Source organism: Lepus europaeus, chromosome 9 (genome assembly GCF_033115175.1).
Source record: "Lepus europaeus isolate LE1 chromosome 9, mLepTim1.pri, whole genome shotgun sequence".
In the NCBI taxonomy this organism is placed as follows: Eukaryota; Metazoa; Chordata; class Mammalia; order Lagomorpha; family Leporidae; genus Lepus; species Lepus europaeus.
In genome coordinates this window covers 80,999,393-81,026,943 of record NC_084835.1, presented here as the reverse complement: position 1 = coordinate 81,026,943, position 27,551 = coordinate 80,999,393, and the positions used below count along the sequence as shown (strand labels likewise).

Sequence of the window (27,551 nt, the reverse complement as noted above, 5' to 3'; positions counted from 1 at the left end):
GTGGGCATACTTTAAAATTTATTCTTCCCTTTGGACTGTTTATTAAGTGCCTACCATGATGGCACAAAACAGGTATTGGCTAAATATCTATTGAAAGCAACAAATTACAGGGCAGAGTAGTATGAATTTTGATGAAACTAGCAGGTGCTATTTTTATAAAATGTTCACAAAAGCCAGACTATGCCAATTTTGTATGTCTACATCACTGTAAAGACAAAGATTAAAAAGAGGGTAGAACTTATCATAGAAGCCCTAAAGTGTTATTTTTAAAAATGTTGATTAATGTTATAAATCAAAAGCCTTAAAATTGAATTTCTGTGTAAAAGAATACATTAGATTAAAATATGTGATACGGCCGGTGCCGCGGCTCACTAGGCTAATCCTCCACCTTGCGGCGCCGGCACACCGGGTTCTAGTCCCGGTCGGGGCACCGATCCTGTCCTGGTTGCCCCTCTTCCAGGCCAGCTCTCTGCTGTGGCCAGGGAGTGCAGTGGAGGATGGCCCAAGTGCTTGGGCCCTGCACCCCATGGGAGACCAGGAGAAGCACCTGGCTCCTGCCATCGGATCAGTGTGGTGCGCCGGCCGCAGCACGCCTACCACGGCGGCCATTGGAGGGTGAACCAATGGCAAAAGGAAGACCTTTCTCTCTGTCTCTCACTGTCCACTCTGCCTGTCAAAAATAAAAAAAGAAAAAAAATGTGATACCACATATTAATGCAAACATATATTCTAAATCTTTTTTTATTCAGCTAGTGTCTACACTTCATCCTAATCTATTTTTTGGTACTGCTTCCCAGTGACATTTGGTATCTGGGCTCTCTTGCTAATCATAACAAGACCAGCTAGCTCAGTCGTCATTCACATGTTCAGAGCCTTGGTTCTCTCCGTTTTAAAATTGGGGGTGGGGAGAGACTCCTGGTTATCTCGCAGAAAGTGCAAGGAAAAGTTCCCTATAAACAGGAAAGTGTCATCCAGATGCGATGCATTGATTGTGCTGGGCAGAGAGAGAATGTGAGCACAGGCAGAATGTGATATTGCATTTTCAATTTAGGGAATTGCAGAGTTAGGAACTTCCAAAAGGAGAGTTAAGATCCAGGTGTAAAGGATTATGTGAAAACCATTGGGATCTTATTCTATAGCCAGTGGGGAGTCACCAAAAATCTTTAAGCAGGGAAATAGCATAATTAAACCTGTGTTTTAAAAGGTAATTTGGGATGAACTGGAAAAGGAGAGATTGGAAGCAGGTAAAATTTATTGCATAACCCAGGCAGGGGATAATAAGGGTCTGATTAACAGCAATGTCTATGAAAATGATGAAAGGATGGCAAATTTTAAACTCATTTCATGAATAGAGTTAAACATTCCTTGTAACCGCTGGAAGTGGGAGGCTAGAGACAGTCTGGTTTGCTTGGCTAAATTGAGTTGATGCCTTTGGCCAAAGGAGAAAATCAAGAAGACACACATTTAGAGGAGAGTGGAATGAATGTAGCCTTGGACAGGACTCAAATTGCCTATATCATATATAGTCTTGTGCCTGGCACATTTGTAGGTATTCAGTAAACAGTTCAGCATGTTGACAAAGGAGGGAACAATTCAAGACTGAGAGAGTGAAGTTATCCAGAAAGGACTGAAAAGGCCATAAACACAAATTCATAGTCAGCACTTAAGCAAAAAGCATCACTGAGATCTGTAAGGGAGAAGACACGGAGTGAAGAGAGGACTAATGACTCAGCTCTAAGGAAACGATTATGAATGTCCAATACCTGGCATAGAGCAGGCGTCAACAAATGATTATTCCTTGAATACCTGAATGCAAGAACGAACGCACGCCAGCTTTTCAGGGGCAGATGAATAAAGAACAACTGGAAGTCTTGTGGCAGCCGTTGGTGTTTTCTGAAGTGTTTTGCCTGCATCATAAACTAATTTTACAGTTCAATATCTGGCTCCTATGAGGAAACATTAATGATTTAGTCTAAATTTCAGGCAACCTAGGAGGGATTGTTTGCCTTCTCTCACTTCCACATGCTTTCCTTCTAGGTCAATTTATTGACTTAAATCTATCATCAAATTGACTTGCAACAAATGATTCTTTCCTTCAGAATGCCCATATAAAAGCAATGACAGGAACTTAAAACACTTGCTCATATACTAAAAATGAGCCCAAGAGAACCAAAACATTCAGCCAAATCACCGCATGTCCCAGAATCCATATATACAATGATGTAGATGACAGGTTTTGCAGGTGTTGGCCCAAGACTTCACCCATCATTGGAAAAGTACTGCTTTTCAGTATCAGTCCGAATTGATCTTGCTCTTATGTGTCAAGATGGAATAAAATTAAGAATATGTAATAATAATAAATTGAAAGTAAACTAAAGCTCTTAGGAATCATTTGTAGAAGGCATTTATCTACAAATGTACGACTTGAAAAAAATTAAAATATGAACAAGATACAAAACACAATATGAAAAACAACCAATTTGAAAATATGAATTATATGAAGAGAAGGGATAAAATTGTCAAAAGTCAAACAAATTTCAAATCTCACAGTTGTAATAATTTTAACTTATTAATTTCATTCCCTCACCCCCCACCACCACCACCACACACACAGACATACACAAACTCTAAGTTCCCTCATAGCTGAAATATAATCAATTTGTTCGCCTTTGGCATTCTATTTTGGTTTTGTCCACCTTCCAAAAAATAATCAAAGGACAAACTGAAAGGAGATGACAGAAGAAACAATAGTATTGGAGGAATACACAAACCAGACCACTGGTCCTTGAATAATCATGAGTCGACTATACTTTTAAACGACAGTCATCCTTTACCATTATAGTCCAAGAAATCTTGGTTCTCAGTTAATAAAAATGTCTCCCTTACAATTACTTCTAAATGTCAAATGAACATAACTCAAAGAATGAGAACATAAAATTACTGTCTGTTTTCAGAAGCACCATTAAGCCTTTTTAGTAATTTTACTGACTTTTTAGATTTTCCAATTGAAGATCCACCTATAGGCATTTGTGTCATCTCATTATTGTGCAGTGGAAATGGACTTCAAGCAGCTCTTGTCAGCTCATAGCCACTCTGAGTGGCTTGAGTACTATTTTCCCCCACAAAGGATGAGCATATTGATTTGCTACAGTCTTCTTTGCCAATTAAGGATTCAGAAAGTGAACTGCCACTTGAGATGAGAACTATAATTCATAAAGGATCTATGCTAAAATGACAAGAAAGAGTAGAAGATATGTTGAAACTGCTTAATCAAAAAAATCATCTATATTTAAATATATGTGTGTTTGCAAAAAAAATCTGAGGGCACTTCAAAGCAAGAAAGATGTCACTTTCATCTTTTCGATTTTGTCATTAAAATGTTTCTCAACAAGGCAATTTACTATATAAAAGTGAATGAAAAAATAAATGATACATTGAAGCTACTGCAGACCTTCTTGAGTAAATTCAGATGTGTTTCTGAAAACCTGGGACATCACTTTCAGGTGTGGAAAAGGACTTTACTCTTTCTTTTCTAAAGTACTTACTTTTTATCTTCATGCAGTTCACCATTTTGACAAGTGCATTTAATTATGTTTGACTCTTGTATGGAATTATTCCCTAAAAAGCAAAGAAAACCACGTATTTCCCAGCCACATATGCCTCCATACTATATATAGAAATGTAAGTTTATACTGAAACATGGATCAGAGTAGCTTATACACTAAAGGACAGCATCAAACTCTATTTCATTACATCTGCCACATAAAATTGCAGGATTTATTTGTAAATCTCTCAAGATATTAAACAACCTGGCCTATTTTTAACATTTTATCTTTAACAATATTTCCTATTGCCCATATGAATTTATCAAAGAAAAAATAAACTGTCTTATGCTACCTATAGGACTAAAGTATGAAGTTCAAAAGTATGTTGCAGTGAACAGAGAATCAGAGGTTTCAGTGCAATTCAATTATTTGTTGGTACTTAGGGAAAGTGGAGTAAAGAAAAATAATATTGACATTATTCCGCAACTCAGTGTAATCTGCATTTAACAAATAAACACCAGAGTTTTCAAAGCGACCCTCCTCATTTTTACCTTTCCACTGTAGCTTTCCTCTTTGTTTTTGTTGGCCTTGGAAAGCCCCGTGTCTGAGCACAGTTCTTGATGCTTTTTCTGGGGGGTGAGTAAAGAACAGTGTGCACCATCTAGTGGCTGAGTTCAAAATTGCAGCAGTTAAAGAGGCGGGTTTGAACAGGAGGCAGCAATGGGCATCCTACACAGTTAACAGACTTGGTTCTTCCTTCAGCGTTTTTCCACATGTTGGAGAAACGGTGAAGTAGTTGCCACAGATTTCAGGGGTATATGCTCACAGTCCATAAAAGATTCAGTCTAGGAGGTTCATTTAAGTAGCCCACAGTTAAAATCCTACTTTGTTATGTATTTATAATTGCTTTGATAAGAATTTTTTTTCACTTGCCTGCTCAGTATCAGGACTGATGTTATGACTGTTACACTTTGCTATGTTATGAAGTAAGCAGCTTGGAGGAAAAAGAAGAAATAGCTGTGGTTGCAGTCTACACAATCCTGGGGGGAGCATGGAGTCCAAGGGGTCCTTGGGTCTACAGTCACAGGGTGCATTCCCTACACACTGAATGTGTGCATCCTTCAGCTATGCTGGATTCATCACTGCTGTTCAAGTATAATTAGTAAAATAGCGTTACTAACTCATCAATAACTTGTTATATAATTTTCCTCAGTAAGTATTAGTATAAAATGTTCAAGAATCTGCAAAAGTATGTATGTAAATTTTTAAAGCATTATAATGGTCTTGACTTCTACAATCACATTTCTAGGAATTTGTTCCAAGGAAACAATCATTTGCATGTTCAGAGATAATTATTTCAGTGTTGTTTATAATAACAAAAAATTATAGCTAAAGTTTGACAATTGGACATTGTTGGGTATTAGTTTAGCCATACCAAAAAAAAAAAAAAAAACCCCACACTATAAAAAACTATTAATGAAGATCCAACTTTATTAGAATGAAAATATCTCACCACATATTTCAAATGAAAAGACATTATAAAAGCATGTATACTATAATCCTTTTCTATGTATCTGTGGGTAACAAAGAAAACATCTAAGGGGATATTTTATCCCAAAAGGAATAATAATTTATTTTACCAAACAAAATATAAAAGAGAAAAGGACTTTTCCTGAGCAAGCTAAACAATAAAATTGACATTCTCTCAGGTAGACAGGTGAATATTTGGAGGAGAAAGTCAAATGTTTTCAGACATGGTAAATTGGAAAGCCTGTATGAATATTTTTTTTAAGCATTGTGGCTGGAAGATCACCCAAGTATTAAGTGTAGATGGAAGTAAGATATAAGGTACATGCTCTTGGGACCTGGCAAATTAACAGAAGGAGATGAGCAACCCACCAGGAAGGAAGAATGCAGGGTCTCCTGGAAGGACACGTTGGGAGGAGTGATTTGCCATGTCAGTGTGCCAGACAGATCGTGTGAGATGAGCAGCGAGAAGCAACAGTAGAGTTAGCAACCTGGAGGTTAATTTAACAACAGCTGTTTCAGGGGACTGAATAAGCTAAAACCCTAATTGGAAAGGGTTACAGTGAAAATGGAAGCACGAAAATTGGAAACTTTGAGTGAAGACAACTTTTGGGGGGGATATTTATATAAAGGGAAAATTAGGAATATGAGAGGTAGGAAGAAGAGGGTACTGAATCAAGAAATGTCCCTTTTTAAGGTGAGCAGTGTAACATCATGTTTCTTTGATAGAAGAGATCTGATAAAGAGGGGAAAGTTAATGATGCAGGACATGATAAAATTGCTGGGAAAAATATCCTTGAGTAGTTGAGAAAGAATGGGACCCAGTACACAAATAGAGGGCTTGACTTTGGAAATAAGCGTGGAGAGTCCATCCATAATAACGAAAGGAAAGGAAGAATGTATGCATACTGAAACAGGTAATTGGTAGGTCCCAGGCTGGGAGCCTGTGGGAGTTCTATTCTAAGTGTTTCTATTAGTGAAATAAAAAACAAGGTTATCAGCTAAAAGTAAGTTAGAGAACAGATGTCAGAGGGTTGAGAGAGAACAAGGTATGAAGCAGTCATTTAGGACAGAAGTGAGCAGACTTTTTCTGTAAAGATCAAGATAGCAATATTTTAGCCTTTCAGGCTAGTAAGTCTGTTGCAGCTATTCAGCTCTGCTATTGAGCACAAAAGCAACCATAGGCTATCCATAAGCTGGTGGGTATGGCTGTGTATCAGTAAAAAATAACTTACATGAAACACTTGCTGGGATAGATTTGACCCATGAGCCCTAGTTTGTTAGCCTTTGACCTGGGAGAATAGGACAGTAAATGACCAAGGAAACACACAGTAGCAAGTTCAGGCAAGGATAACATTAATGTTAGATAAGGTCTATTTACATAGTAGTGTAGATTTCTCCAGCCACATTCAGCTGAGTGAGTGCTGGGACAGGGTGGAGTATAAGCAAGATTTGGTTTTGTTATGCCACTGTGTAGAGGAAGAAGCAAGAAAGTGGAGCGTGTGTACCAGGAAATTATTACAAAGAGGAGCTATGGAATCCAAGCAAGGTCAGGAGAAAGATAAGGATAATGAGGGGTCTCAGGTATGGGGAACAATTCCTCACTTTGCACAGCAAGTAGGTTTAATGGATTTAGACCTGGTGACAGCTTTCAATGCTCCAATACCTTTCCTGAGGAAAGAGCATGATTCTCATTTGCTATTTGATTGAAGAATAAGAAGCAGTGATGGAAACTCTGTAGACAGGGCCTCTTTGTGTGGGGTAGATACAGTGTTACTCCCCTTTTAAAACATGAAGGGAAGCAGAATCCAAGTCAAGTGCAAGGTGGGATTGAATGAGAGTCTTGTTTACAGTGATGCCTAGTTTGTTAGTGGTTAGCATTATTCTTTTCTTCCTTTTATTGTATAAGTTCTGGTTTCCTCCCTCTCCGCAAATCCTGCAGATATCTGTTGGTATGTGTGTGTTAATGGTCTTCTATTTATTTTTGCTATCCCAGCAGTCCATTTTCTTTGCCTCTTGGCATTCACATGTGGCTGGCTGTGTTTTTCTTTTTCTGGGCCAACACCTGAAGATGTTTATACTCTTCATATTTTCCTCCTAGAGGTGTTTCTCTCTCTTTTCTTGAAATTCTACACTTTAATGTGGTGGCTTTTTTATATTTTATCAGAGAGTACCATGGTGATGAAAGAATGTTAGCAAGAAGAGGACTTACCCCGGTTCACAGGGTTCAGACATTCCTCCTCTCCCTAAAGCCTTCCAGGTCTGTCTGATGAAAGTAGCTAAGTCTCCATTATTCATGGACCTCAACCACCTTGTCCCTCGCTACTTTTCCACTTTATGTTTCATTGCTCCCCAAGCTTCCTTTTGTACTCCTGCCACGAAAAGCTGCCTAAAACAGCTCCCCATTCACCACCCTTTGACAGGTGCATTCATTGGAACCCTCTGAGCCCCTCTCCATTTCCACCCTTCTCTAAAAGCCCAACACAAATCCAGTGATAACTAATGTTTTCCAAGACAACTAAAAACACCACCCTTCTCATGCTCTTTCCCTGCATGTGGACCACTGTCACATCTTTAACTACAGTCTGCTTTGTGTTAAATTTGTATGTGCATGTAAAATTTTCCTCCAGTGCTTGTGAGCCCCTGATTGTCAGGCATCATAGTCTTTTCATTTCATGTCAAGCAGTTAAGTGTCTGATACATGAAGGCACTTTAAAAAGCCCATGGAAAAACAGAATTAAAAGTTAAGTTTGTTGTGGTACAAAAGTTTTTGAAAGTCACAAATTATAATATTCATTTTCCATGAACTTTTAAAAACATTTACTTATTTGAAAGGCACGGTGATGGGGGCAGGGTAGAGGGAAGGAAAGAGAGAGTGAGAGATGGAGGGAGAGAGGGGGAAGAGAGAATCTTTCATCCCCTAGTTCACTCCCTAAATGGCTGCAAGAGCCAGGGTTGGCCAAGTCGAAGCCAGGAACTCCATCCAGATCTTCCATGTGAGTGGAGGGGCCCAGATACTTAGGCCATCTTCTGCTGCTTTCCCAGGCTCATTAGCAGCGAGCATCCAAATATGCATTTCCATCAACCCCCAGTGACATAACACTGGCTCCTCCATGAACTTTTTGAAAATTTTCCATTTATATGATTTTAAAATGTTTTGCACCAAAAATAAACTTATCTTAAAATTCCCTTTTCCTTGAACCTTTTGAAGTACTGTCATATGTTACCAATTATATGACATCCCTTATCCCCATCTAACACATGTTCTTGGGAAGTGAGTTTAAGCCACCTTGACCATCATCAGCATAACTCTTGACAATTTGGGGGCCTGTGACCTTTTAGCCTGTGCACGTATACGGATGTAACCGTCTTCTGGGAGCCATACATTCCTGCCCCAGTAAGCCAAAACTGTTTTTCAATTCAGTTCTATATCACATCTGTGCTTGAACAATTGTGTACTTTTATAAAGTAGTGGGTTGCTTAAGTGAAAAATCTTTTTTGGTTGGAGATATTTTGTCCTTTGTACAATGAAACACAACAAGAATATTTGGTGAAAAAACTATAGAATGGGGACTCTAAGAAAAGCACTTTTTGTAGTTAGTAGTGAATCTTTTGCTTTACATAATATATCCCATCTAATTAAATCCTCACAATAACCCCATGATGTAGATATTATTATCAACATCTTGAAAATCAAAACCCTTAAACTCACATAGTTGAATGATATCAAATAAGGTCCATGTGACAATATACTCTCTACCATTTTTAAAAGCAAAAATGTTCATAAATGTCTGATATTGAACCAAGTAGCTAAAGTTACATATTAAACACTATTTTTCTTTAACCAAATCACTTTATTTCTCTTTGAAATTTAAAAGCATTGCTTGGAGAAGGGAAATAAAGAGAGGATGGATAATGGGTATAAGGGTGCAGCTGGGTAGAAAGACCAACTCTGAGGCTGGCGCTGTGGTGTAATAGGTTAAATATCTGCCTGTGGTGCCGGCATCCCATATGGGCACCAGTTCTAGTCCCAGCTGCCCCTCTTCCAATCCAGCTCTCTGCTTTGGCCTGGGAAAGCAGTGGAAGATGGCCCAAGTCCTTGGGCCCCTGCACCCCAGTGGGAGACTTGGAAGAAACTCCTGGATCCTGGCTTTGGATCAGCCCAGCTCCAGCTGATGTGGCCATTTGGGGAGTGAACCAGCAGATGGAAGATCTTTCTGTCTCTCCCTCTTGCTGTCTGTGACTCTGTATCTCAAGTAAATAAATAAAATCTTTAAAAAAGAGAGAGAGACTATGGGAAAGAAAAAGGAAGAACTTCTAAAGTTCATATCACAGTAGGATAACTATGATTGCCAACAATTAATTGAATAGCTCACAGTAGCTAATAGAGAATTCTGAATGATCCCAACACAAAGAAATTATATAATCCTGATCTGATCGTTACACACTGTATATTTATATTGAATTATCACAATGTGTCCCATAAATATAACTCGTCACTGTGTTATTATAGATTAAGGGGCCGGTGCTATGGTGCAGTGGGTTAACACCCTGGCCTGACGCACCAACTTCCCATATGGGCACCGGTTCAAAACCTGGCTGTTCCACTTCCAATCCAGCTCTCTGCTGTGGCCTGGGAAGGCAGAAAATGGCTCAAGTCCTTGGGCCCCTGCACCCATGTGGGAGACCCAGAAGAAGCTCCTGGCTCCTGGCTTTGGATTGGTGCAGCTCTGGCCCTTGCAGCCATCTGGGGAGTGAACCAGCGGATGGAAGACACCTCTCTCTCTCTCTCTCTCTCTCTCTCTCTCTCTCTCTCTGCCTCTCCTCTCTCTGTGTAACTCTTTCAAATAAATAAATAAATCTTTTAAAAATATAGATTAAAAAAGAAAATAGCAACATGCTAAAAAAAGAAAAGTGCTGCTTGCAAATAACAGAATTCCAACTCAGTAAAACTTATTTTATCTCAAATTTAACAAATCCTTTTGAGCACCTGCTGTATGTGGAGCAATTTTCAAGGCTCAAGGGATTCAATAGTGAGCAAAATAATCCTTGTCTTGCCTATGCAGTTAGTATACTGGTAGAGAAACAGATTATAGGCAAACAAAAACTGTACAAGGCTGCTTCCAAAAATTCACAGAAAATGGAATTAAAAGATGTTTATCACTTGTGCTGGCATTGCAGCATAGCAGGTTAAGGCACCACCTGCAACACCAGCATTCCATAATGGGCACCAGTTCGTATCCTGGCTGCTCCACTGCCAACACAGCTCCCTGCTAATGCACCCAGGAAAGCAGCAGAGGATGGCCCAAGTGGTTGAGCCCCTGCACCCATGTTGGAGACCTGGGTGGAACTCCTGGCTCCTGGCTTTGGCCTGGCTCAACCCTGGCCATTGTAGCCATCTCAGGTAGTGAAACAGTAGATGGAAGATTCCTCTGTATCTCTCTCTCTGTAATTCTTTCAAATTAAGTAAAGAAATTTTTTAAAAAATATTTATTTGAAAGGCAGAGTTACAGAGAGGCAGAGAGAGAGAGAGAGAGACAGGTCTTCCGTCCACTGGTTTCCTCCCCAAATGGCTGCAATGGCTGGAGCTGTGCTGATCTGAAGCCAGGAGCTTCTTTTTGCTGGGGTCCAAGGACTTGGGCCTTCTACTGCTTTCCCAAGCCATAGCAGGGAGCTGGATGGGAAGTAGAACCATCAGGTCTCAAACTGGTGCCCATATGAGATGCTGGCACTGCAGGCGGCAGCTTTACCTGTACACCACAGAGCCAGCCCCAAGAAATCTTTTTCAAAAATGTTTATTGTCATATAAACTTTTTGGGAAGCCACACAGTTTTTTCATAATGCATATTTCCCTGAACTTTTTGAAGACTCCTCGTGTGAATGAATTTCAAAAATTTTTGAAGGAAAATAAACTTCTTTTAATTCAGCTTTCTATGTGTTGTTTTGAAGCACCTTCAAATAAATGATAGGCATTATCAAGTGCTATTAAGAACACTGAGTCAGGGTAAGAGCATAGAGAATGATTGCAGGAGGGAGCCTTTTTAAATGAGATGGTCAAGGAAGGTTTCTCTTTCTAGCAGACACCTGAGTGACACAGTGGGGCAAACCCTGAGAATATAGGAAGGGAGAACATGTAACGCAGAGAGAGTAAATGCTGAGACCTTAAGAGAGGGCCCTGTTTGGAGTGCGGGGAAAACACAAAGAGGCCAACATGGGTGGAGCATCACAGCCAGGGCAGGGTAGCTGGAAAGGAATTGGCAAGGCAGCCAGGAGCCAAGTCATCCAATCCTTGCTGGCCATCCCGAAGACTTTAATATTTAGTGCCAGGGTAATGAGAATTAAAGAAAGGACTGAATACATGTGAATGTCATCCTGTGACTCAGGTTAGAAGAACCATTTGGAGCACTTTGTGGAAAATAATCCCAAATAGGGCAAGAATGAAAGCAAGGAGACCTACTAGGAGGCTACTGCACAAGTCCAGGGAGAAAGGGCACTTACTGGGCCACATAACCAGGACATCAGGGTTACCTCCGGAGGAACAATCGAAACCTCAGAATCCTGCCAGAATCCCTTCTGTGTAGGTGTCATTTCTGATCACAGCCTGAGCTCCTGCATGGCTCAGATGGGCTTCCTCATGGCCACCTCTGTGGTCGGAGGAGAAAGGGGTCTCCTTGCAGCTCTGCTATGGAAACCCCTCAGAAGGGCCTGGCTGGGTCACAGGACCATCTCTGGACCAGTCACTCACTGTATGAACTGCTGGGCATAAGGACTGGGTTTTGTGGCCCAGGTAATGGGGTGCTGTAATCATAGCTAGGAGGGGCAGCAGCATGAAAGAGGTTTGTTCTTTTGTTTTTGGAAGATATGGCAAAGGACCCCGGGAAGACAGCAGAACATAATGGCTGGGGAGAAGCTCAAAATGACGCATTGCTACCTAGCTAAGCCAATCCCCAATGATTTCTCCTTTCTTTTGATTGCTTTGACACAGGGTTCCTATACCATTGATTATTCCTTCCAAATGGTCTCATGTGTATTTATTGTAGTGTTCCAGTAAGTTTACAAATTTCTCTAGGAAATCAAAAGGGCTGTAGTGTCCATTGTTCGGACAAATCCTCTTACACCTCAGGTGAGATGGTGTTAAGCTGTGTTGGAATCTGAGGAGAGATATGCACATTGCTTCTAAACAAAGCAAATTGAGAGACCTGATTCTACAAATAAAAGTATTCATGGGGTATTCAGGAGCAACTTTGTTAGAAATACACACATCTAGGAATGGGTATTTGGCACAGCATTTAAGTCTCTGCATCCCAAAGCAGAGTGCCGGGTTTGAGCTTCAGCTCCTCTGCTTGGGGCCCAGCTTCCCACTAATGCACACCCTGGGAGGCAGCAGGGATGACTCAGATACCTGGGTCCCTGTCACCCATGTGGAAAACCTAGACTAAATTCTGGACACCAGGCTTTGGTCTGGCACAGACCTGGCTGTTGGAGGCATTTGGAGAATGAACCAGCTGAAGGAAAATCTTACTCTCCCTAACTCTCTCTCTCTGCCTTTAAAATAAAGTGAACATAAATAAATAATTTTCAAAGTAAATCCACACATCTATAAGCAATTTATCCAGTGAACTTCAGATGTGAGGCCAATAGAAACAACTTGATTTTTCCAACCAGTGGCTTTCAAACCCTCTCTGTTGGGCATCTCATTCCTCAGGCTGCACCCAAGGAAGTTCTCACTGCAGCCCAGTCATTTGGGGTGTTAAACCACAACCTTATTCTCTAAATACATTCGAAATTTCTCTTTTCCCTATTGTGTTGGGGATCACCAGGGGCACCCCAGGTTCAGTGATTGCCTAGGAGGACAAACAGAATAATCACGCAGTTTTCCTCGCAGCTATGGTTTGTGACAGTGAAAGGGTACAAAGCAAAATCAGCAAAAAGATACATCTGGCAAAGTCCAGAGGAAGCCCAGGCAAACTTCCAAGAGTGCAGTTCCAGTACAGTCACACAGGACACACTTCACCTCCTTCCGCGTGGAGTTGTGACAACACATGCCAAACACCATCTACCAGGGCAGTGCACTAGAAACTCATGCCCACTGTTTTACCGGGGGCTGGTCATGGACACATCTTCTAGAACATGTCCCAATTCCAGACTCCCAGAGGAAAAGCAAGTACTCAGCATCCATCACATTGTGTAAACAGTTCGGATACTGAGAACTACTTTTATCAGTTAAGGTAGGAGAAACAATCTTGAAAGCTACGTTCTCAGAACCTAACCAAAGCCCAGCTTTGCAAGCAGGCCGCTCTGTAGTTGCAGTCTCAGTTAACTGTTTCCCACACACTGTGTTGACATGAACAGCAGCAAGGCTGGCCTGCCCTGGAGGAGATCAGCCATCCTGAATAACATGGCTCCAAGAGGCATCAGACCAGGGAGAAGGCAAAAGGAGAGAGCTCTTCTTGGCTTAGTGTTTTCAGAACCTGGTTTTCCTGCTCTTCAGTACTCACTTGCTATAAACCTGACTTTGTTTTGTGAGGAGCTGCCATGATGGGTTCTGTTGTGATCTTCTTTAGGAAGGCTTCCCACTGCACTTTGGGTTAATCCCCATAAAGATTCTATACAGATCACTTTGAACGTGCAATTCATGTTCTTGAGTGGGAGTCAAGACAACTCCAGCCAAGCAAGCCTTCAGAGCACAAGTTTAGGTTACAGGGAAGTCTTGGATGCCATCACCCCACCAAATCCAACTCCAGAAGTTTAGGCCACTTTTTTTTTTTTAAAGATTTATTTATTTACGTATTTGAAAGTCAGAATTATATATATATATAGAGAGAGATCTTCCATCTGCTGGTTCACTTCTCAAATGGCTACAATGGCCAGAGCGAGGCCTATCTGAATCCAGAAGCTTCTTTTGGGTCTCCCACATGGGTACAGGGGGGCATCCTCTACTGCTTTTGCAGACCATCAGCAGGGAGCCAGATTGAAAGTGGAGCAGCTGGGACTTGAACTGGTCCCCACATGGGATACTGGCAGTGCAGATAGCAGCTTGTACCCCAACTCTTTCTTCACACTCCCATCAGACAGTTCCCCAAGCCTCTTGCATTCAGATATCTGCCTATGTCTGCCAAGCTCTGGGGGGCTAAGAAACATCAACTCAATGCCTCCACTACTGTGTCTGTCTTTAGTGTGGAGGCAGGAGAAGCATTCTGACAACTGACTCTTTGTCTTCTACCTTATTATTCACATATTGTATGTATGTGAATGCACAAAGAAACAGAACCAGTTTCAAAGCAACTTCTAGAAATCTCTGGATTGATAAACATGGGATGTATCTTTAGATTAGATCCAGTATTAGGGTCTCAGCCTAAATTTTAAGACAGGACAAGTGCCAAGCATTCATATACATTCATAAATACTCACAAATAAATATTACTTAATATTCAGTGAATGTCTAGTTTTGCCAGTAACAAAAAGAATGCCAAAAAAGAACAATTTATCATATTGTAATAAATGTTTCTTCTGACTTGCATACCTTTGGTTCCTCACCTTTTTCCCCACAATATAATTACAAAATGTCCTCAAAAGGTGACTCTTAATAGCTGTGACCACCTTGAGCTCATTTCCAAGGATCGTAGACTATACTTTAATTTCTCTTGTGTGTTGATGCCGTATAATCTTGACCACCCAGTCCAACTGCTGTAGTACTAACTGGACACAACACATACAACATGGACATAACACATGCATGTGTATAGACCATGAAACGGCTATTGAGGAGCATGTAGTAAACCCTTCTGAATCTTTAAAATGGACTATCAGCAAGAGCAAATGTGATGAAAAGAACAAAGGTATTGCTTACAGTTCTGATGATGCTTACAGAGTGATTGGATGGCTCCACATGCCCAGGAGACTGACCAGGAGTAGTTTGGGAACTCTGGATTGTCCAAGAGTGATCCAGAAGAGAAGTAGAAAGTAAAAGAGAAGCAAAAGTATGGTATGGATAAAAGTCCATTCTTTTCCATGGCCCCATTTGCCCCAACAGATTTTCTTGGCCCTCAATAAAAGCATTGCTATTATAATAATATCATCATAGGAGAAGATTTTAGAAATGAATGATCCATTTTTAGAAAATAATTAAAAGAAAATACAGGGCCTAGCCCAACCTAGCACTCAGTTAGGAACTCAATAAATATTTGTGAGATCAGTCATTTTACTGATAATGGCTTTTGCTTCTGTGACTGTCTGGGAAAGAAAATCTCTTTCCAGTCTTGTGATTTAGCCTAAATTGCACCTTCTCCCTGAATTTTAATCATTTCCTCCATGGTGCATCTATGGCTCTTCTTCTAGACCATTATGCTCTTATGTTCTCGTTCTCAATCAGTGTCTCTCTCTCTCTCTCTCTCTCTCTCTCTCTCTGGTTCATAGGATTAATCACTGGTGCTCAGAGTTTAGCATAATAGTTATTCAATACATATTTTTAATTAAATGAATAAATGAATAGACTGACTAACAAGTGATTCTTAAATAGACACTTTACTATGTCATGGGTTTTAAAGTTAACCACCAGCACTCACTTCACAATATTATGTGTAATCTATATCAGCAAACATCTCTTATATATTCTTGTTTTATATCCCATTCCCATTTCTTTTCTTCCACCCTCAATAATGTGGGTAAACCAGGGGGCCGTCATTTGAGAGAAATTAAACTATCTGAGAATCACTTGGGGAAGACCTATCATCTAAGCACTACCACATTTCTTCAAATGTGTCTCTGAAAATACCTACAAGAAATAGATATCTCTAGTAGCCATTGTGACATAGCAGGTAAAGCTGCTGCCTGCAACTCTGGCATTCCATATGGGCACTGGTTTGTATCCCAGCTGCTCCATTTCTGATCCAGCTCCCTGCTAATGACCTGAAAGGCAGCAGAAGATGACCCAAGTGTTTGGGCCCCTGCCACCCACCTGGGAGACCAGGATGCAGCTCTTGGCCTCAGCCTGGCCCAGTGCTGGTCATTGCAGCTACCTGGGGAGTAAACCAGTGGATGGAAGATCTCTCTCTCTCTCTCTGCAATTCTTTCAAAATAAATAATATTCTTTTTAAAATATATATAACCCTTTATAAGACAGAAAAAAATAAAACTAATATTTGAAAGAGATTGAAGATTTCATTCTGAAAGGCATTTTTACTTTCCAAGGAGGAAAATAAAATTATCTTTACATTCCGGCATGCCAGAATGTATCCAAGATAAAATAGTTGATATTGTAATAATGCAATTGTAATTGAGAATGCAATAGTGAAAACATTCTAATTCAAATTAAAATAAGATTTGGAAAGTCAATTCTGCTTAAAAAGCCAGCAAGAGTCCTGTTTTAAATCACTTTAGTCTCCTTGGTTATTTAGCACTTCCCCAGGTTAAGTGTTCAGAGCTAAAACTGTAAATCAACAATGATTTATTGGAAACTTTTGACCTTCGCATGACTGGATGCTATGAAAGTTCCTGAGAAGAGCACGTGTCTTTTAAGAGCTTGCAGGGTCCTTTATTGGAAACTGGCTGGCATGTGTGTTGCCTAAGATCACATCTCTCCCAGAAGCCACAGAATACTGATTCATGGCACACCCCACCCCCTTCTTCTCTTTTCTTCCCTCAGATCTTCTGGTATCTGACATCTTTCCTATCTTCCAAAGACACAAATTTCACAGCCTCTTTCAGCTAACATTCACTTATCCATGCCACTGACATTTATTGATTAATATTTCTAATAACTGGGCTAGGCATAAAAGTTATGAGGATGCCAAAGTCTAGTCCAGTACTATGTGCTGGGTTTTCTCCTCAGCATAAAACCACAGAGGTAGCACAGTCTGGCCTTCAGGAACTCATAGATACTCTGGGGTTGACAAACAAGACAGGCAGTTTTGATATACTGCACCACTGCCTGGTAAGCGATTAGACACATGCATTTATCCCAACAGCTGCATAGAGGAGAGTGGCAACATAATATCATTGTCTGGAAAACTCTCTCTCAACTACAACATTGAACTACAAGAAAAATAAGCTCTCCTGGTTCTTGTACAGCCTCCAAAAGTGTGCATGTGTGTGTGTGTGTGTGTATTCTTTTTTGAGATTTATACATCTTGAATTCACTTAAATAACTTTAGGGCCTATGGTAGCCTAGCTCACTGTGTAAAGAACAGTTTAGGAGTGAGAGAGAAAGTGATTCAGAACCTCCATCACCTTCTCATTGCATTCAGATCACACATATCTCTTTGTGGGCTTCACCTCCCACACTATGTCCATAACAATCTAACCAACCTCAAACACACAAAGTTCTTTCATCTATTTGTAGCTTGCAGGTATACTACAGCCCAAATATAGCAGAAAGAAAAGTTACAGAGCCTTTCTATGAATTATATATTCAGTAGCCTCTATCAAACCCCAACTAAGGTGTGAGATGTTTTACTATGTCTCTATCTTCAAAAATGCATTTGCCAAATAGCTAGATCTTTACAAAAAGACTAGTAGAACTAAACTAGGAAACCTTTAAACATTTATGTTTCTCAAATGTATTTACTATGAAATTGTTTTTTAAAAAAAATCCAGGACCTCATAACAAGAAATATTCATTCAATAGTACTAAAGTGGGGCTTCTTTTAGGTTACATTTGTTTTCAACAGCATGTAATTGCTATTTGAATTTGCTTCAATGAATATTTCACAAATATATATTCTAGCAATACCACGCTTCCAAAATGTCATTTATTTTGCCTGTTTAGATAACTCCCTAGAAAAGCATACTTTAAAAGCAGAAATCATGTAATTATAGGTAACATAAATTATATCAGGAAATCAAAACACAACAGAAAATTTGTAGAATACAAATGCAAATGGATTTTAAATGTATGAAAAGTCGCTCAACCTCTGTTACAATTTTTAAAATAGTTAATCTTTAACTAGATACAAATTGTTCACCTACACAATGGGCAAAGATGCAAATGAAAAAGCGGTACAAAGTGACGATGTCCACCAAAATTTAAAATGTACTCATTCTCTTGTCCAGAAATATCACTTGGAGGAATTCATTCCAGAGACAAACTCCTGTGTGGAAGTGTGTATCCACAAGGACACTTGATACAAAATCATTTGGAATAGCAGGAACCTTTGACACATGTCCCTTTTCTCTCACTAGAGCACCCTCATGGTCAAACCTACAATATCTATTATCTAGACCTGCAAAGAGCCTCCTTCCACTCTCCCTGTGTTCCCTCTCTTACTCCTACAATATCAATGGCAGCCAAAGTAGAGTGTTGTTTGGTTGATATATTGAATTTAAAAGGCAGAGAGAGAGAGAGAGAATGAATGAGAATCTTCCATCCATTGGTTCATTCTCCAAATGCCTGCAACAGCCAAGGATACAACAGGCCAAAGCCAGAAGCCCACTCCAGGTCTCCCATTTGGGTGGCAGGAGCCAAAGCACTTGAGCCATCACCTGCTGCCTTCCAAGATACACATTAGCAGGAAGCTGACAATGGGAGCAAAGCCTGGACTCAGACCCAGGCATTCTGATATGGAATGTGGGCATCTTAACTGTTAGACTAAACACCTGCACCCAGAATATTTTAAAACATAAATGATAAGATGTCATACTCCTGTTTACACCCCTCCATTGCCTATCCAAGATGCTTATAATAAAATCCACACCAATTATCCCAGCTCAGAAGGATCCACATACCAGCCTCTGCCTGCTTCCTGACTTCATCCCTTACCCCTCTGACCCTTTCCCTTAGTGTTCCTACTATAGTGTCTTTCTCCCTCCTTCTCAGACACAACCAAAACATTCCCCTTCTGGACCTCTGCATGGATTCTTTTATTTTGTAATGGATGACTTCTTTTCACCTTTCAAATTGTATTTAAATGTCCCTCCATGGGGAGGTCTTCCCCAGCCACTCCAGTTAAGAGTGATAACTGGGCACTCACTCTCTAGGATATCATATTTTTTATTTTTTCTTTATATCATCTATCATTATCTGGCTGTATTCCTCTTTGTTATTTATGTTCCATGTTATATAAATCCTGTGAGAGCAGGGACATTGTCTGCTTCATTCTCTGCTATATTATCAGCAAATAGAAAAGTGTTTAGATGTTCGTCCAATTAATAGCCAAAAAAATGTAAAGTGATAAATTATAGGACACACATCAGATGCAACACTGTGCAGCCATTTCAAACAATGCAACTGGATCATGCCAGTGTTATCTTCTGACCACACCCTGCAACATTGCTCTGGTCTGTCTTCAGCCTCCCTCCTAGGCCTCCTCTCAGATCCATCTGTCCCCAGTCTTCTTGCTGTGCTGAAGTTGACCCAAGGCTGTGCCTCAAGGCTTTTGCACTTTTTACTCCTGTACCTAACACCCTGGGTGGCTCCCTTGTTCACTTCAGTCACTTCCTACTCACAAAAGCTTAACTGTTATCATTCCTTCTCCCCCAAGCATCTTAAAATCCTAGTTGGAATGGATTTCTGATTCACTTTTCTTCATTGCATTTGTCATTTGAAAGAACAGGGTCTATTTATTTGTGCATGTGTTTATGATATGCATCCTCAGATGAGGCTGCCCCTGGGTTTTGTTCACCTCAGCAAGTTCAACATTGCCTGGCATGGAGTAGCTGCAGAAGAAATATTTGATTGCAAGGGAATGAAAAAATAAATTAATGAATTCTTTAGTGAAAATAAGCAGGACACCAAGTAGTGTGTGTGTGGTGTGCTGCTGCCATTTGCATTATACAAAATGTCTCAAAAATCCAGTTTCTCAGGAGGAAAACGCAAGAACACAGCAGCGATGACAGCCTTGGGATAGAAAACTTGAAAGGTGGAATGGACATTTGACTCAGCTATTAAGACACTGACTGCAATGCCTGCATTCCTTATCAGAGTGCCTGGATTTGAGTCCTAGCTCCTCTTAGGGTATCAAACTTCCTGCCAAGGTGTATCCTGGGAGGCAGCAGGTGATGACTTGAGACTTAGGTCCCTGCCACCCAGTGGAGTTCTGTATTCCTGGCTTCAACTGGGTACAGGACCTGGCTGTTATAAGCATTTGGGAATGAACCAGCAGATGGAAAATCTCCTTTCTTTCTATCTCTGTCTGCCTTTCAAATAAAATGAAAAAGAAATGTAATTTTTAAAAAGAAAACTGAATGGGATGGGAGAGGGAGTGGGAGATGGGATGATTGCGGGTGGGAGGGAGGTTATGGGGGGAAAAAGCCACTATAATCCAAAAATTGTACTTTGGAAATTTATATTTATTAAATAAAAGTTAAAAAAATAAAAAAGAAAGAAAACTGAAAGCCTGGTGGTCAGGGCAGGGAGGGAGACTTTTATGAATACATTTTTTTTTTCCAAAACAATTTAAGAAGGTTGTCATATTGGGCAGTTTTAGAAGGTCCTCCTCAATGTTCCATATAGATGATAAACACTCAATAACCATTATTTAGCAATCCTGGATTCTTGGCATAGCCCTATGTACTCTCTTGCTCGAATGTTCATGAAAATTTGTGACTTGTGAAAGATTCCTATACTCTCTGCATGAAGAGATATAAAATCTAGGAGACAGAGCAGGGTGGACCTCTAGTCGAACTAAGGCCTTCATAAATACAAACAAGTCCCTCAGGAAAAGGACCTCCTTGCCCAAAATACTTTGAATCTGCTTTCAAGGTTGAAGTCTTTCCTCCTCGTTTAAAAATTATAATAAAAACCCTGTGCCAACAGACTACCCACCCTTAATTGACTGCTTTGCTCAGTGTTTTTCTGACTCCATCAAACAAATGTCCACTTTATGAAAGCCAACTCCATTCCCTGAATATCCAGATTTATAGGGAAAAAACTAAAGGGGCATCTACTTGCTTTACTTAAGAATTCCTTTTAAATATCAAGCTAAGAAACACATGTAGAAGATGGTTCAATATAAAAAATTATAAACAAATTTCAAAAGCACCGTCACTGAACACTCAGGTACTCAGTAATGACTTGCTGGTTGGATGAACATACCTATTGAAAATCAGTAGAGTGAAATGGATAAAAGCGCGGGTTGGGGTCCAGATATCCCCGTGTTTGGGTCCTGCTTCTGCCGTTCATTAGCTGAGTATGACCTTCAACAAGTGACTTAACCTCTCAAGGCCTCAGTATTACTTGTAGAAATAAAATGGAGGGACATTGCCCTTTGTAGTTGGTCATATTAAATGAAAGATGTTATATTATGTAAGTAGAGGTAAATAGAGAATCAGAATAGTCTGTATTTTGTCAGATAATATCATGTATTATTAGCCTCACTTAATTTATGCTCACCTGAAAGAAGCAAATATACAACATGAACAAAATTCAAGTGCTATAATATTTCCAAGGCTATAATGTAGGTAAATATATAACTATATGATTAATTTACATATATATGGCACCTAGTAAATGCTTGGTAGATGGTAGTTATTGTGAAAAATAACATAACAACATTTGACTTTCATTTTCACATCCACAAAGAACAATTTTGTCATAATATTCTAAGACATTTTATTGCACTGGTTCAGGAAGGGGTAAAAGGCTTTTTGTAACTGAAATTTATGGCCTTAAAATTATGAGAAAACAATTAACAGGCATATAATTGTGGCTGAGAATCAGCTTATAACTGTTGCTAACATCAATTGCATGTGTGATGATTAATCATTCTGCAGAGTGAATATTGTGATTTAATATTCTGCCCCCCACCCCCTCCGCTTTTGCTCCTAGCACTGCTAGTTTGTTTGATAAAGTTGAGAATTCCCACAAAGGGCCTTATAAACACGTGTTATTAGATTTTAAATCTGATTTGAAAGTGCCTCTCTCCTACTCCCTCTGAGTAAAGTGACCTTTTTAAATGGAGGGAAGTGGGTTTAGATGACAGTCATGATAAATGCGGTCATGTTCACTCAATAAAATAAGGCCCAGTGCATTTGAGGATAAATCAGTGAAATGTACAGCCCCACCTGTCTGTCTCCATCATTCATTTCCACTGTCACTTTCACAGTGGCTGATGGATCACAGTTGCTGTAAAATTAGACAGCCTTTAATCTCATTTCATCCTGATTAGCTTCTTTCCCCTTTCCCTCTAACTCACTGACTGACACGCTAAAAACTCACACTGGGCTGTAGATGGACCCGAGTACAAACCTCCTCCACTACCTGCTTGTGAGGTCGGGGTCCACCTCTGGAGACATCTGGAAAGGAGCAGGTAAGTATTCGATGTTACTTAAGAGAGAACCAATCAGCACAGTACCCAGCGCCATTTTAAACACATTGTTTGCTCTTGCTCAGTGCCCTAGTTATTTTGCTTCTCTTCAGGTTTAATCAGAAGTTGAGACAATTTGGTATTTTACAAAATTTCAGACATTGTTTTAATATAGATTTTTACCCTGATAAACTTGGGAGCATTTTACATGCAAAACAATTTCAAGGAGTTAATTGTGGATATTTGTGGCCTCCCAATTTGCAGTAATAATTCAGAAAAGACACTAATTCAGGAATGAGAAAACCTAAATGCTCAGACAAGAATTATAACATGCAGGTTTTAGAATGAAAATTAAAATATATAGATAAATGAGAATACCTTCAAGTAGATTTTATATTAAGACTTCAAAGACCTTCTTTTCTCTTATTTTGAAGAGTTCAGTAGTTAGCTTAGTGCAATCATGTCATTTGTTTGCAGAAAGCATAACAATAGGGGTAATCAAATGAGAAAGAAGCTTAAAAATAAATCATGTATTATTTCCTTCACTTAATTTCTGCTTGCCTGAGTGGGAACAAATGAATGGCAAGAACAAAATACAAGTGTAAAATTTTCAGAGCTTGTGCTTTATGATGAAGCTGGACTTCTGGCTAAAGAGAAGAGAATGCAGTTTTTCATTATTTATAAGATTTAGATGTTGGACTGACCAGAAGTTTAAAATAAATGCCTGAAGTACAGTGTCCACCAGAATAAGCTGATTGCATTAATGGCCTATACCCTTGTACTACGTCCCCTGTGACTTGATGCATACAGATGACAGTAAATGCTGTCAAGGCTTTCACTGACCAAAGGACATCCCTGGGAAACTGTAGTAGCACCAGGCTGCTCCCAAAAGTACATGGGGCAGCCTGGTTTTGTGTTTCATATATCGGAACCAACATCATAATCCAAACGATAATGAGTTAATTTTTGAAAATGACCTCTGAAGCACATTCAACCTTAGTCACTCAATGAGCCCAATAAATACTGTTACCCCACAATGAATTCTGAGTCATGAATCTAAAAGTTAAAAACATTTTCCAAATAGATAAACTGAGGATTGAGGAGCTCAAGGACATTCCTCAGCTCTAAGTCCATCAACCAAAATTGTGAGCCACATAGACCACTGCATACCCAATTCCTATCTTACCACCAAATCAGGGGTATACATACCAATAGGCATTCCCTGGTGGATGTAAGTTCAAACGTAATGAATATTCATGGTAAAGATAAATAGTTAACATTAAATAATCAAAACTTCTAAAACCTTGGATCAGAAGCCTAACATCTCACTTGCTGTTTCAGAAATCATGCTATAGGTCTCAAAGCTGTACCTGTTTTTATTATTTATATATCTTCAACAGCATAACACTTTGAGAAAAATAAAATGAAAACAAAATGAAATGAGATATATATCAGCCAAAATAAGTCAGGTGTGAGATAGGCGCTCACTCTCTCTGCATTGGCAAAAGAGCACACAGTAAGAGTTGGCTGGGACTCGTATTGATTTCCCACTGCACTGGTTTCTTAAGTGCTCTGTTGATCCGTGTCAAGCAATAAGTTCCCTGCCTGAACATGCACATCACCTCCCCATTTGTCCTCACCTAGATTTAAGGTGCCCATATGATGAGCTGAGCAAGGACATCATTTTTCCTACTGGTGTCACTGGGCCTAAACCACTGCATGTGATATGATAACTAATGCTGCGAACATTTACATTCACCATATGATATTACCACAGCCAACAGTAACCGAGGCAGCACAGAGAGTGTAAGGGGTGTCCTAAGCTGTACCCTAGGACTCCCCAGATGAGATGCCAAGTGAGAACACACAGAGAGAAACTCAGATTCCTTGTATAACGCCCCCACCCCCTCACAGCCACCACATTGGGGCAGGGAGAAGGGAAAGAGATGAGGAGAAAGGATATTTGTGATGTTCCTGACAGTTTTCATCTTTGTTACAGAAGAGCTCCTAAGCAGATAGATGGAAAATGTGTGATTGTGCTGCTAATGACATTGTACAGGAAATTAAGCATATACATTTGGAGGAGGCATTAAATCAGCAGGACCTTAATTTAAAAACTTAAAACTGTATGGAAATTCAGCTTGCTCATTGCTGTGGAATAGAAAGCTACCAAGCACCCTGAGTCTGTTTATGGGAAGATTGCCAGCAAATCAAGTCTGGGCAGAGCATCTGAGTGACTCCGAGTAGATTCAGGGTGACTTCTTCCAAGCAGTAGCCCGCAGTTCTGACCGGCAGGGGTGTCAGTCACTGGTTCAGAGTGCCATCCCCATGGGTAGGCAGGTGAGAACTTAGAAATGGAAAGCAGCGTAACAGGCTGTTCCTGACTAATTCGTGGAATAACATCATGTAAAATTCATCAGAAGGGGTTGGGTTTGAAACCACTGGAACACACCACTGAGCCACTGCGTGAGGATGGCTGGGGGGGGGGGGGGGGGGGCTGCTCTGCTGCCTGTGCTGTCTTCTTCCTTCTGACTGAGTCAATTTTTATACTTGCTGGTGAAGCACATAACTAGTGAGCCACGGCCTCCAGTCCTCAGATGGAACATTTCATACATCTTTTTTTGTTTTCTTAATTCCAGTTATGCCATACAACAGCGCCCACCACTGCGTCGTGGAGGTGGAAAACTTCTTGTTCGTGTTGGGCGGAGAGGACCAATGGAATCCAAATGGTAACTGTTGAACAGCTTCGTTGTAGGTGCTTAAGACGTCTGTGTGGACTGCAGAGCCTTAGGAGCAGTCCGTGCTATGATTCGTATGGAAAACATCCGTTTCTGTGCAGCTGGGACAAATGCGATAGTCAGGAAATTGGGCTGACAGTTGGAGGGTGGGTCAGTTGTTGAGCTGAGGATGCATCTAGCAGAGCATTCATTCATCGACTCTCTGGGGATTTGGCTTCACACTGGTGCCCCAACCCTCTCTTTTTCCATCCCTTGAGGAATGCCACAAGCACAGGCACCAATTCCCTAGAGGAAGGTAGCCAGCTGCAGCTGTTAAGAATTCTCACCACCTTCTCCACTGCTTTCCTCCCATTTTATCCATAGGCAAACCAGTGGCAATAAATAAGCATCATCTCCACTTGCACTGTCTGTAACTAGCTGGCATCATTACACAGCAGGTGTGACTTGAGGGCCATGCTACTTGTTGTACCTTCTGCAAGTACCTCTTCTATAGGCTAGCCACCACCTTCCCCAATCAAGCCTTTTCATATACCTCTCAAGCCAAATGCAAGGAGAACACTGTGCCTTGCAGGCGATGCAAAATAATCAAAATATTTTTGGAAAGCTTGCACACGAAGGAGGAGTTGCAGTTGTAGCCTTCTGTGTTACAGAGATAATTATGACTGAGAAACCATAAAACAGCTTGCAGGTACACATTTTTACTTTAAAACCCCAGAACATCTAGCCAAAATTACATATATTGCATATATTTTATTGTGAATGCTCTCTTTCAGCATCTGCACCAAGGCAAATTATAGAAAATTGTTACATCTGTTCACTCTAGAAAACCTTAAAGGAAAACAGTCCAAGCCACCCTCCAAGAACATTTAAGAAAGAGGGACTTTGTCAGGGCCTGCAGCTTTGTTGTGTCACGTCTTCCAGGGTTAGAAAGGAGACAGTCGCTGGACTTTGTGAATAGGAGAAAAATGACATTTAATCTCTCTCCTCTCACTGACCTTTGTAATGAATGGTCAGTTCCCAGAAAACTCTGCTGTATATGCCGTCCACTGTGAACTCCTCATTTACTGTTCAATTTATCCTTCCGCGGAGTGATTTAAACTGCACACAGTGCACAGTCATTGGGTTTGTCTAAGCAAAGGACCTGCAGAATGTTCTTGACAAAACCACAACAGAAAACTCTGGAAAGTCCTGTCTCAGACCACAGTGTGCTCTCACCCTGCTTCTTCCCAGGTGGCACAACTCAGCTCTTCCCTTTGAAACCACCATTCCTGAGCACCACGGTAATCAACAACACAGAAAACCTGTTCCTTAGGCTTATGTAAAAAAAAAATTTAAAAAAATAAAAATTTGTCCCTACTTTTTGTTCAACTTCTAATCAAAAATCTGTCTAGGAGAACTGGCGCTGGTGGGGAAGGGAGTTTAAAGGATGTATTCCTTCCTCTAGGTCAACACTGGGGAGACTTTACTCCGCCAATGGCTGTCTGGATATTTATAACATCATCTGCAGGCCATACAAAGTGATCAACTTAAAAATTAGTCTGCTAGAGATTTATTGAATTTCAAGTCCTACCTGTGGTTGCTTTGGCAGGGCCAGATCATATGATCTCATGGGCTTTATACAGTCCACCCCTTCTCTAAACAATCAAGAATTTATCTTTGAACTAATTCAGATTCTTAACCAAACTGTGCCATTGAAGCAGGTTGATTCTCCTCCCCCGGCCCCTGAGAAATGTTGGGTTTAAAGCCCTCCATAGATATGCTATGAGAAAAGAGCACAGAAAACACACAATTGCATTTAGAGTAGGGCTGTCTCACTTTTTAAAAAATATTTATTTATTTATTTATTTTATTTGAATGGCAGAGTTACAGAGAGGCAGTGGCAGAGAAAGAAAGAGGTCTTCCACCTGCTGGTTCACTCCCCAGATGGCCACAATGGCCAGAGCTGGGCTGATCCAAAGCCAGGAGCCAGGAGCTTCTTCCAGGTCTCCCATGTGGATGCAGGGGCCCAAGGACTTGGGCCATCTTCCACTGCTTTCCCAGGCCATTGCAGATAGCTAGATAGGAAGTGGAATGGCCACAAGTTGAACCGGCACCCATATGGGATGCTGGCACTGCAGACCGGGGCTTTAACTCGCTGCGCCACAGTGCCAGCCTGTCTCTTACCACTCGATGTGCTCCATGTAAGGCATATTTGACAAATTCTTGCCAGACCCAACTGTTGAGGCACTGTGTGCTTTTAAACATTATTACTGGTACTAATCACACAACTGTGTCACTTCTCTCAGTTTTAGCTACTAGGAAGCTCTGAGTAAAGTGTTAGTACAACTCTAGTTACTACATTTTAGTATTTCTTTGATTCTCAATATGGACCTGGCAGCTGTCTCTCTCTATAGAACATCCCCCTTTATCATTTGGGAAGCTTCCATGTGGAAGGCTGAGTCATTCTGTCCCTGATGTTATTGGCATGTGGAGTCATTTTATATAAATCTGAGCAAAGGCTG

At 40.4% G+C, this 27,551-nt stretch overlaps 1 protein-coding gene across 1 annotated transcript in view; it reads left to right on the top strand.

Moving 5' to 3' along the window:
- Positions 1-27,551, top strand: part of KLHL14 (kelch like family member 14) — a 96,134-nt gene that overhangs the window by 48,020 nt on the left and 20,563 nt on the right. The window contains exon 3 of the mRNA XM_062200256.1: positions 24,952-25,041. Within this exon, the coding sequence (XP_062056240.1) occupies positions 24,952-25,041 (90 nt within the window). The remainder of the gene's footprint in view (positions 1-24,951; positions 25,042-27,551) is intronic.